Genomic DNA, 12,447 nt, shown 5'->3' on the forward strand with positions numbered 1-12,447 from the left:
GGGAAAAAACACGTGGCCTAAACAACCTGCCCCTCCGCCTTGTGATATGTGCTGATAGATACGATCTGATGTCATGGGCTCATACACACACGCGCTTATTCTATAACCACCTGCGTGGGAGTTTTATTTTTTTTTTCTTAACCATATTTTTTCCTGACATTTTATTAATAACCCATTCATCTGTTTTTCAGGGGAAATGGCAAATGCTTCACAGTAGAGAGGCACTACCATGAATGGGGCTTTCTGTTCATCTGCTGGAAAAAACATTCAAATTCCCGAAAGGGGGTTTTCTCGTAGGACAGTTTTCAACAATCGAGAGTCTCATTTGTGGTTGAACTGGGGGGCTGCCTGGAGTGTACAGTTTCGCTCTCAACTTCTGCAGAACCAGCAGCGCTATAACACCTTCTCACGGAGTCATCATCTGGGGGGGAGCGGCTCCACTCCAGCGCCAACACTAGCAAGACTGGACATCTGGATACAGAGTAGCATCTAGTCACAGTTGCAAGGTGACTAGATGTCTCACAGCAGCCCACCTACTGAATCTCCTAAACAGCCTCTTGTCATTTCCTCCACACGTTCATTGTTGAGTGAATATACTGTATGTATGTTTGCTGCTTTCTGAACATGGCCTCTTACCTTTTTTTATGAAATACAGTGATGACCCCTGACTGTTTGTGCCAAGAACAGAATAGCGCGTGTCATGTGCAGACGGAAGCAAGAGCGGTTTTTCTTAATCACGAGCAGATGGTTTGTCAGACACGTAGAGCGTGCCAAGCCTTCGCAGAGCTGCGAATGCACTGCGGTTCTGTGCTCCACCTGCCTATGTGGTAAATTTGCTCTAAGCTGAGGTGTAGAGCTCTTGTGTTCGCAGTGGCTTTCCACTTGTTTTGGCGCACCTCATTGCTGTGGAGGAAAACGCATCAGCATGCTGTAGGCGGTGTAAAATCGTCCGTGCTCACCACGCCCAACTTCGCTGCTTTGACTCTTCAGCGCTGAGAGCTTGTGGTTGGTGCCGTTAAGGCCCGCTGTTTGTGTCTGTTTTTTCTTCTCATTCACGTCAGTCTCTCCTTCCTCATAGTCATTATCTCCGGAACATTTGCACTGAAACCACGAGTTGTGCGCTCGCTCGCTCACTCACTCGCACGCTCTCTCGATCTCTGCCTCTCTCTGTTGTACCTATCCCTTCACAAGAGGACCTGCTACAATCTGAACAGGGTCGCACAGCTGGTGGATGAATATCTCTCTTCACCCTAGTGAACCAGGTAAGGGGGAGGAGATATATTGGCTAAAATTTGAAATCGCAGGCCTCTTTAAGATGACCATGTGTTTGACTAATTCTTTCTCACACGTGTCGTGGCTTAGTTGCTCTAGCACATGGTGGTGTCTCTGGCACTGGGTATGATTTTCCAGTCTTTTGAGCGATATATTAAATGTTTGCGGGTCCCAGACAGAGGCTAAGTTACCGGACTATTTGAAAGCATCTATTATATCTCATAAGTAGTAAAACTGTACTTGCCCTGGTCTTCTGGCAGAACATTTTCTGATGAAATATTCCTTCTAAGTCATAGATCAAAGTATTCATTGTTGAAATAATATTCAGGAATAAATTTAATAAGTGTCAAATAAATTTTAATAATATTTTAAAATTAATATTAACATTTGTAAAAAATATTTCTTATTAAATGGGGGACGCGGTGGTGCAGTGGGGTGGACCGGGTCCTGCTCTCTGGTGGGTCTGGGGTTCGAGTCCCGCTTGGGGTGCCTTGCGATGGACTGGCGTCCCGTCCTGGGTGTGTCCCCTCCCCCTCCAGCCTTACACCCTGTGTTGCAAGGTTAGGCTCCGCGACCCCGTGTGGGACAAGTGGTTCTGAAAATGTGTGTGTATTTCTTATTAATATTTATTTGACACTTATTACATTTATTCCTGAATATTTTTTCAACACTTGGGGGTGTGGTGGTGCAGTGGGTTGGACCACGGTCCTGCTCTCCGGTGGGTCTGGGGTTCGAGTCCCGCTTGGGGTGCCTTGCGATGGACTGGCGTCCCGTCCTGGGTGTGTCCCCTCCCCCTCCGGCCTTACGCCCTGTGTTGCAGGGTAGACTCCGGTTCCCCGCGACCCTGTATGGGACAAGCGGTTTCAGAAAATGTGTGCGTGCGTGCGTGCGTGCGTGCGTGTGTGTGTGTGTATTTTTTTCAACAATTACTTTTTACTATTTTACTATTAAAATTACTATTTTAATTAATAATAAATAAAACTCTTTATTCATATTTGTATAATATTTAAGTCCAAAGTAGCAGTTCAGCTTCAAATGGTGTTTTGAGACGCTAGATACTTTATTAAAAAAAGGTTGAGATGAAGGAAAAACGTGGAACGTTTAAGAGTTTTCAGTTAAAAATCTTTCACTATTTCTCATCTCTAGGAAATGGACTATAAAACATTTTCGAGAATGTATTATAATATGCCTTGCTTATTTTCTGTCAGGTGTTTCCCAAACACCATATGACTTAATTGCAGCCACCCCTTCTCCCCACTTTCAAGGTTTGTAGACACACTGGAAATGGGGGTAAGAACTTCTAGCGGGGTACTCCTAAACCTAAACAGTAATTGAAATTCACCTGAATCTGTGACAGATGCAGTCCTCAATTTCACGCAGGGAAAAAAAATTGGAAAAATGACAAATTTTTTGTTTCTTTTAAATAAAAAAAAATTTAAAATGAATATTTTTATTACTTAATTTTCTGGTGTTTGTATCAGATGTACTGAAAAAGGGAAATGTATTGGCATGTGACACATTAACTCATACCACAACTGTACAGTGTATGTGAGAGATGCTGAGCTTCAGGAACTGAAGAAGAACACCTGCATTTACGGGGCAAGGCTTCCTGCGTATTGACTTCAGTATGTTTACAATTCTAAAGACTGTGTGGTAAAACCCACAGTCGGGCCTTGTACGTGATCGTTGGAGTGATTCCACAGATAAGGGGAGCACGGGCTGAGGAGCAGAAGATGCTTTTAACCATTTGATCTGCCACTAAATTTTTACAGTCGCTCACAGTTTATAGTGAGTTGTCCATTTCTGGGTCATGATAGGCCAGAGCCTATTCCAGAATCACAGGGCCCAAAATTAAATCCTCGTGTGAACCCTTAATGGTATACCATTCCGTCGCAGTAATTTTGTACGGAATAACAAAATTTGTGTCTTCTTTAATCAGTCTTCTCAGACTAAACCTATAGAAAAGAACAGCAATGACTAAAAACTGTAGGAAATATCCCACCACCAAATGCCTACAGCTATATGAGGTAGTGGGGCAAATCATATTTCCCCATCTTAGAAATTGTACTTCGTGCTTAAATAATGATTTGGTCCTCTGTGCTATGTATGATTGTTATGTACTTATAAACTGTCTTCAGTGGGCTTTTCTTGTACATTAGACTGCAATGCAGGTAGTGTTTTGCTTCCACTGTGAACAACCTTGGAATCCCAAGGCTGAGTCTCAGCTGTGGTTGCACTTTTCTCGACTCTGCTGCCAAGTGGGGGTCCTGTTTGTGCCTCCTGATACTGTGTCTGGTGCCTTTTCTAAGATGAAAACACACACCTGTGCTCTGCCTTACCTGCGTTGTCCTTTGTGGATGACATCGCTCTCAAAAGGTATGGTCAAAGACTTCAAAACCATTAGCTGGCAATGATGCAGGAGAAGCCCGGAGTTTTCTTTTTGGATTTACCACCTGGAAATTCTACAGTAACATACAGAAGTTTCTTGCTTTGTGGTCTGACACCGATCAGTTAATGCACACTATCTTTAAAGTGGTCACGGATTCATTAAGGGCCGGTGCCTCTGTCTTCATGTAAGTAAGGTGGTTAAAGAGGCACACTTGTAACAGGGAGGTTGCTGCTTCAGGTCCCACGAGGGCCTTGCTGTAGTTCAGGGACCCTCGAGTACCATGTGCCTAACCTGAAAGCACCTCCAGTTTAGTGTCTATTGGTACAAAAGAACTGTGGTGTCACTAGGGTTGGTGTTACCCACTGTGGGAACTCATGGTGTCACCTCCTCCCATACCAGACCATACAGAATCCTTAGTAATGTTTTCGTATTAATGTCACTCGTAAATCGTAAATCCTGCATATCACTAAATGTTTATGTTACTACTATTGCCATTACAACTAGCAAAATTAAAATTACACCTTTAAATTACAATATCATACGCACAGCCTAAATGTATTTACATTTACCTAGTTTCATTTCAAAGTAAAAATGTTTAAGAACTACATCAAAATTGTTTATTTTAGCAGTATTGATACAGGTTCACAAAAAGTGATCACTACAGTATTGTAGCGAGAACATCAGAAAATTTGACAAAGTCAGCGACTATAAAAACACCAGCAGTGTGTGCTTGTAGCGCGTGCCGCCAAAACCACGTGATTTGAAGTGTCATTGTAACTGAGTATTTAATAATGACAGCTCTGACTGATTTGAAGGTACAAAAAGTAAATTAGCATAGTTTTAGCCTCGTAGCTATATCGATACATGTAAGCTGGGCTTGCGAAAAATGTTATAACAAACTACAAGGATATTTTTTTCTGAAAAATAAATTTCTGCTGAACACTGCACAATTTTATACAGCCATTTTGGTGTCACCCGGTGCGATCTGCACCCCCTTAGTGACGCAAATGAATGACTGCAAGCTGCTTTTAGCAGGTCTGACAGCTAAATGAATATGTTTCTCACTTTTTTCAGCGGAATTTCTAAGGCATCCTGTGTCTCTTCATGTGAATCCTGCCCAAAGACCAGCCCAGACCATGAACAATCACACAGTCAACAAGACCTGTGTGGACTTATCAGACAGCTCCAGTGGCGACCTGCTGATGACCATTTACATCCTGGCCTTTGTGCTTGGTGTGATAACCAACCTGTTTACACTGGGGCCGATAGTTCAGCAAGTGCGTAGCCACAATGTGCTGGGGGTGTATCTGCTCAGCTTGGCCTTCTCGGACCTGCTCTACATCTTCACCATGCCGGTCTGGATATATTACTACCACAACCACCATCACTGGAATATGAGTCCGTGGACCTGCCAACTCTCTGGTTTCTTCTTCTACTCCAACATGTACATCAGCATTGGTCTACTGTGCTGCATCTCCATAGATCGCTGCCTGACTGTTTCATACCCTCTACAAGCAAGAACAGTACGCAGCTCTCGTTACGCATTGATAATCTCTGCCTTTGTCGGTCTTGTGGTGATGACTATACACTGTCTGATACTGATTTTCGACACCAGTTACCCCCTAGATGAAAACAAACGCTGCTATGAACACTATCCCATGCCCCTACCGGTGGCTCGCTTCAACCTGATCCGCGCCAGCCTGGGTTTCCTCTGTCCGCTACTAGTGTTGGCTGTGTGCTATTGGCAGATCATCCGTAAAGTGCGGCACAGCGAAGGGGTTGACCAAAAAGCCAAGCAAAAGGTCCGGAGGCTGTCGGTGGCTGTGATTGCCATCTTCTCCATTTGCTTTGCTCCGTACCACTTCTTGCTAACAGTGCGGTCTCTAGCCGCCTTCTACATGCCGATGAAGGACTACTGCCACTTTGAAGAGAACCTTCACTTTTTCTTCTCCTGTGCGTTGGCCGTGTCCAGCCTGAACAGCGTCATGGACCCTGTGCTCTACGTGCTGTCCAGCGATGGGGTAAAGAAGGACATTCGACTTTGCTTGGTGCGGTTGAGACGGGGCAAATTGGAAACCAAGAGTTTTGCCACGAACCATGTGCAGCTCATCAGCTCCTCCTGAGTCTGGAGCAGCCTGTCGACCTGTAATGTGTTGCAGACAGCGACAGCTTTTGAACGTTAATTTGATAGTTTCCATTGAGTATGGAAGATCAGGTTAGTCTGTGTTTAGATGTGAAGCACTGTCTTTCATTGATATTCCACTTTGTTTTACCTTGATTCTTAGGCATACCAAAGCACACCAAGTGTAAATATTACTGAAATGTCATAATGGTTTGAAATGATCCTTAATTAAGATTCACGCACAGAATCGCTGCTCAGAAGTTTCTTCATGGTAGCCAGTCAATAGGCACCTCTACCCAGGCACTGGTGCCTAATAAAAAAATGTAAAGGAGGGTATCATCGGTCAACTGTATCATCTGACGCACCACCCTGCTTTTGTACGTGTATATGTGCTTTACTGTGTTTCACAGTTTTTGTTTTCAGAGTCCTCAAATGTGAAAAGTGGTGTAAAAGTCAGAAAGATCTATCTCTCCCTTCAGTGCACTCTGTTGTCTTCTGAGTTTTAAGTATCATGTCAAAGTTTTATACTCGACTAATTTAAGACAGAATAAGCAGTCCATTCAAATATATTCTGCCATTATGCTAAAGTCACCCAAGTCTGGGTATAGAAATTTTCCTTGATACGTAGATGGTATAGATCAGGGGTCACCAACCTTTTTGAAACTGAGAGCTACTTCTTGGGTACCGATTAATGTGAAGGGCTACCAGTTTGCTTTTTGGGCGTTTTTCACCGGTCTCGTGAAAAAAGACTGCTCTTGCACAAACCTGCCTTTAACTCGCGGGCTTTTTCCACTTGTAATGCGCTGCCCGGTGGGTAGTTAGCATGGTAGCTTGCGTGACACGTTCTGAAATGTCTCTCAACATTGTGCCGCTTTGCCGTCGCCACAGTCGCCCCGCAAATGAGACACACGCAGGAATCTTTCACAGTGGTAAAAAAGAACTCTTCCTCCCATTCACTGTGAAAATTATGTTTTCTTTCTTTTTTCTGCCATGTTTTCGGGGGTAAATCATCTCCTCCCCTTCACTGCGCCCGCTAGCTGCTCTCTACGGCAACGCCAATGGTTGCCGTGGAGACCAGCCAGCGCTAATCTAATATGAAATATTTTTTAAAGTTTTTTTTAATATTGTCATTTTCAAATTTACACCAATGCAAGTGTGATTTAAAAAGAATAGCAACAAAAAAAATTAGATGCAGCTTACTGGTAAGTGGCGCTATGGTGAGCTATTTTTAGAACAGGCCCGCGGGCGACTCATGTGATCCTTGCGGGCGACCTGGTGCCCGCGGGCACCATGTTGGTGACCCCTGGTATAGATGTACTTTCAGTAGTAAGATAATTTTTTATTTGTTTTTTTTTTTTCCATTTCAAAGAAAATGGTTGAAGTTGAAAAATAACTTTAGGAAGAGCCAGCAACAGACAAAACCATACCAGCCTTGTTAGGCATGACTAGTGTCTAATGAGAGAACCACTGTTGTTAATGACAAAACTCAGACTATTGTAATACTGCTATTCAAGTGATTGTTTTTGATGAATCAAAGAGAAATTGTGGTGACATGTTGTGGGTCAGGAAAGAGTTTTGTTTTTTTTTTTCCTTTAAAATATTAGGTATTTCAGTTAAATATTTAGGGGGGGTGGAGTGGTGCAGCGGGCATGGCCGAGTCCTGCTCTCTGGTAGGTCTGGGGTTCGAGTCCTGTTTGGGGTACCTTGTGGTGGACTGGCATCCCGTCCTGGGTGTGTCCCCTCCCCCTCCAGCCTTGCACCCTGTGTTGCTGGGTTAGGCTCCGGTTCGCTGTGACCCCGTCTGGGACAAGAAGCTTCAGACAGTGTGTTGTGAGTTAAATGTTTTTTTATACAGTTTTTTTCTGAGAATAAACTGCTCTTTAAATCTGAGATATTAGTGTGTTTAAGAAACTACATAAAGATGTAAATACAAACATTGTTTAATTACAATACAATCCCTTACCCATTTATGGTAATGAATGATACTGGAGGAATTTTGGATAAATACCTTCAAGAGGAATAAAGATGTACTGGGAGTGATGCTTGAATTAATAAAATACAATTTAAAATTATAAAATGCTGCGCTACCTACTTGTGTTAATGTATAATACAGTAGGAAAGTCATCCAAGATCAAAAAAGTTGGTTATACCTTTTTGTTAGGAGAAATCCGCTATCTAAGGTGGCTGTGAGGGGTGTGACAGCAACAAGTTATGTTAACACTGCATGTTTTGTGCAAGAAAAACAGATTTACTATAAACAACCAATCATCAGATACTAGCTATTTGAGAAGCGTGAACAGTTTTATGACATTGCAATAGCGTTGGAGGGATTAGCTATGTATAAAATAGTGGGGGGGAGGGGAGTGCGTATATTTCTATAATAGCCGTGACACCTATATTTTCATCAAGAGTTCTTGAGACTTAATGATCTGGGGTCTCTGAACAGGAGGATTTCAAGTAACTTGGTTTGCCGTACCGAAGTGTTAGGCCTGCCATTGCAGAGCCATCTAATTGGATCGCCCACGGTACGCTTCAAACCCGGACGGCTCGGCCAGTGTGTGCTGACTCCCAGCTCGCATTGGCTCAGACAGCTCTTCAAGTGCAATGAAAAAATTACCAAGTAGATCAGTTACTCCATTGTCTTAAGCAGAGATGTACAAGCCAGTACCTTCTGTGGCCATTTTCTTTACTGCTAATGGGTCAGAATAATGACTAATGACATTTCTTACCTGCTATGTCTGCTGTTTCCTCTACAGCTTAAAGAGGATGAACAACAGCACTGAGTAATCTGTCACAAGCAAATGCTTGTGCTTTGATTTTCTTGCATGCTAGTTTTATTTGCTTCTGCAAGTAATCTGTATCCTGACATGGTTTTGCAAAGTCCAGCTGAATATTATTAAAATTTTACACTTTAGTTGATGCTTTTTTCCATATTGACTTTTCGAGATCTCGAGGAGAGGCTGTCTCTAACTGACTCTGCTCAACTACTTGTCCAGGCTATGGTGACTTCCCGTCTGGATTACTGTACCTCTCTCCTTTGTGGCCTTCCTGCAAATGCCATCAAACCTTTGCAGCTTCTACAGAATGCTGCTGCACGAGTTGAGTTTGATTTGCCAAAGCGCTTCCATGTATCTCCTCTACTCATTTCTCTGCACTGGCTTCCTATAGCTGCCTGAATCAAATTCAACACCCTGGTTACTGTGTACAGTTGCGTTTATAGAACTGCTCCCAGCTACTTACAAGACTTAATCAACCGGTACACCCCAGCCAGGCCCCTTCGTTCAGCTACTTCTGCCCGCTTGGTGGTCCCACGCACGAAAGGCAAAGCTCGGAGGTCCTCGGTTCTGGGTCTGTTGTGGTGGAATGACCTTCCCCTGTCACTCAGAACTGCAGAAACTCTTATTTTCAAGAAGGGTCTGAAAACCCACCTTTTCCAGATCCACTTCGCCCAAGATCTCTCCAGCTCATTTACGGTGTAACTGTTCACGCATCGTAACTCCATAATGCCATGGTTTCGTCTGGGAAGGAGAAGGCGGACTCAATTGCGGAGTGCACAGGAATTTATTCAGGGGCTGGACAGGAACCGTAGTCAAGGACAGGCTTGGGTCTTCGGACTGCAAACGTCGCACACCAGGAAATCCAGAATTGTGGTCGGTGAACACAGGCAACAGGTCAAACACGAGAAAACTGATCAGGTCACAGAACGGGGTTTCAGGAGTTAGAACTAGGAGCAGGGAACAAGGAGCATAAGCGATAGGTAAGCTCCTTCTACGTTTGCTTCTGCCTTATATCCTGCTGGGTCCCAGGTATATCTGGTTATGTCGATGGTGTGGGCGTGGCACATAAGCATCTCCAGATACAACCTTTATTCAGCCATTACTCTGGCATTGTACTTGCTCATTTGTGTATCTTACAATATTTAAAAAAAAAAAAAATGCTGGAAGGGCATCGGGATTTGTCTATCCTGCGTCTTATGCTCCTACTCGAACGATGAACCTCAGTGCAGCAAGTGGTAGGGAACAAACTAGGTTTGCTTGAGACTTTCATGTCTGCAGCTATGTCTCCTTCTCTTAATGTAATGCATAAATTGTACTTTTGCTCAGATGCACGTCGCTTTGGACAAAGCGTCTGCTAAATGAATAAAAGTAAATGTAAATGTAAATGTCCATTGTTTCAAGATAAAATGCTTTCTCATTAGTGTGACATGGGACATGCTAATGGACACCATAACCTGACAGCAACCTCAAGTCTCAGAAGTAAAAGACAAATTGTAAGATTGTTATAATGTCTGAGGAAACAGCTAAACCAAGGATGCAAGCAATTACCTGCTTGTTACAGCGGTAACTTTTCTGAGAACATTACCAACTAGCAAACATCAATTTCCTCTGCTACATCAGTTGTGGCTTTCATGATTTCTCCTCTTGGCTGAGGTTTTCGAGATCTGGAGGAGAGGCTGTCTCTAAATGCAGTTGGTATCACCTCCTCACATGACAGTTCATCCAGAGCACTATGTGCCTCAGTGTCAAAGCAAATAGTCCACATATGGCTGTTTGCGCCATCATTCCCATAAGTGTAATGCGATTCGCAATCAAAACTCCATCTCTGCAGACCTTTAAGCCTTTTTTAAAAGGAAAATCCATACTCTAACAGTTGTGCTCATTTAATCCACTTTTCTCTTTCAAGACAAAATGATGTTACATCATTCACAGATTAAAAAATAGGTATTTGCTAAAAATACATCTTTTCAGCGTGCGTATATGTATTATTATGACCTCAAAGTGTTCTAGGGGAGGTCTAGCTGTAAGCGCAACACTCACAAACTGGGCCGATCAGCCCATCCATAAAACATCTCTTCCGAAGGTGACCATCTCAGCCATCCCCATGCTCTCTTGGAGCGATGAGTAGCTGCAGAATTTATTTACACTTCTGCTTACTAACAACCTTACTGAAACATGCCAGTTACAAAGCGTTCCACTGGATTTTACAGAAATTTACAGAACAATTATGTCTGAGTCTCACAGTAGTAGAAAAGATCAATACCAGCAATATAGCTCCCATTAAGACACAAGTGCACCACATCTCACCTGCAAAGGCAACTGTCGTAATGACGGCAGTTTTCGAACTCTTTCTGCTCAGAATCACTGAGGACTTTTACAGCCCATGTTCAGTTGAGCTGTTTTTTCATCGACTGAAGGTGTGCGAACATTACCACAGTCAAGGGACCTTGACTGAACGTGACCCCTTCCACATTCAGTAGGTGCTTATAAAATGCCGAGGGGCATCACTAATGCCTCCCTGTGACACAAATGCCTTATTGAGTTAGTTGTTTGGGGCATTCGTGAGCTTGTCAGTCTTACTTATCCCAGAAATGTTTTTAAAGCAGCACCTCTTTCACCTCAAGGCTGTATTCACTAGAGTTTGTTTAGCAGGTCAAAAAAGCTAAAGCTCTCCAAAAGCCATTTAATACATTGCCAGTGCCATCAGACACCTGGGTCCCCTTTCATCTATTAACTGATCACAACTGTCACTGGTCTTGACGTCCACTGTTACCTCAAATGTCACATGTTCAGTCACAGACCACAGGTCTGAAATACCATCCCACCATGGATGTGTATGACTGGCATATGACTCTTTATCCATACACTCAAATTAACATGTTATCAGAGATGTCACATCTACTACACACTTAGCACTTCCCTAGACCTGTACTTTGAGCAGCATACATTAGTATCTCTTACTCTTTCTCTTTTCACTTTCTTTTCACTCGCATACTTCTGGACTCCGTCCTCTTCCTCTGGACTCTGCACATGCATGCAGATGAACAGCTTTTCATGCACCAGTGTTCTCACCAAGAGACAAAGCAGGTTTTTGAAAACTTTCGCATCATAATATGGGTGGGAACTTCGTAGTGTCTTATCCTTTCCAAAAAGCTCACCCTAGTTGTCACAAAAAACCCCAGTGCAGTGTAATTCATCGTTGTTTGCTCTTTCGTGTCCTGCATTTCATGGTCTCTCCTTGATCATCTGCCTGCAGGTCACTGCTATCGCTCTGGGGCTCTGAGTTGTGCCATCACATTGTTCTTTGGGGCCTCTACCACTGCTGTCATTTTGGATTTTTGTCAGCAAGTCTCAACATGTCAGTCATATCTGTCTCCTGTCCATGACAACACTGTCCCTTGGCATCCATTTTGCAGTTCTAGTCCTTTTGTGTTGTCACTGCTCGTATTTCTCACCTGAATATCTGCAGACAAGTACGTCACTTTGTTGAGGCCACCCTGGAGCCTTCCTCAACGATTTTGATTCTTTATCCATACACTCAAATTACCATATCTATGCCACACTATACTCTTCAACATCAAATCCATTGAGAATGATGGCACCACACCCTTATCTGGGCAGGCAATTTGAATGTGTGTTGCTAGCTCAGCATGCATAAACTGCAGAAATTGCAGTGCCTCTTTCCTCTTGTAATATGATTTAACTTGCACTGTCTAGGGTGAGATTGCTAAGACTGTATGTGGAAAAGATGCGCAATGGCCATGTCATCATGTCTATCTGGCCTATAGTGCATTGGTCCTCAACTATTTTTCAGGTAAGTATTCAAGAAACCTAGCTAATCTGTGAGGTTCTTCAAGACACCTTGGTCTTTTCACGCTACATGCCTC

At 43.3% G+C, this 12,447-nt stretch overlaps 1 protein-coding gene across 1 annotated transcript; it reads left to right on the forward strand.

The window, feature by feature from the left end:
• Positions 1-1,094: 1,094 nt before the first annotated feature.
• gpr184 (G protein-coupled receptor 184) lies at positions 1,095-6,743 on the forward strand. The gene is made up of 2 exons (XM_018748400.2): positions 1,095-1,262; positions 4,736-6,743. Exons 1-2 carry the CDS (start codon positions 1,232-1,234, stop codon positions 5,782-5,784), a joined length of 1,080 nt encoding a protein of 359 aa, XP_018603916.1. The 5' UTR covers positions 1,095-1,231; the 3' UTR covers positions 5,785-6,743.
• The last annotated feature ends 5,704 nt before the right edge of the window (positions 6,744-12,447 follow it).

The sequence above is a fragment of the Scleropages formosus genome, chromosome 10, assembly GCF_900964775.1.
Source record: "Scleropages formosus chromosome 10, fSclFor1.1, whole genome shotgun sequence".
Lineage (NCBI taxonomy): Eukaryota > Metazoa > Chordata > Actinopteri > Osteoglossiformes > Osteoglossidae > Scleropages > Scleropages formosus.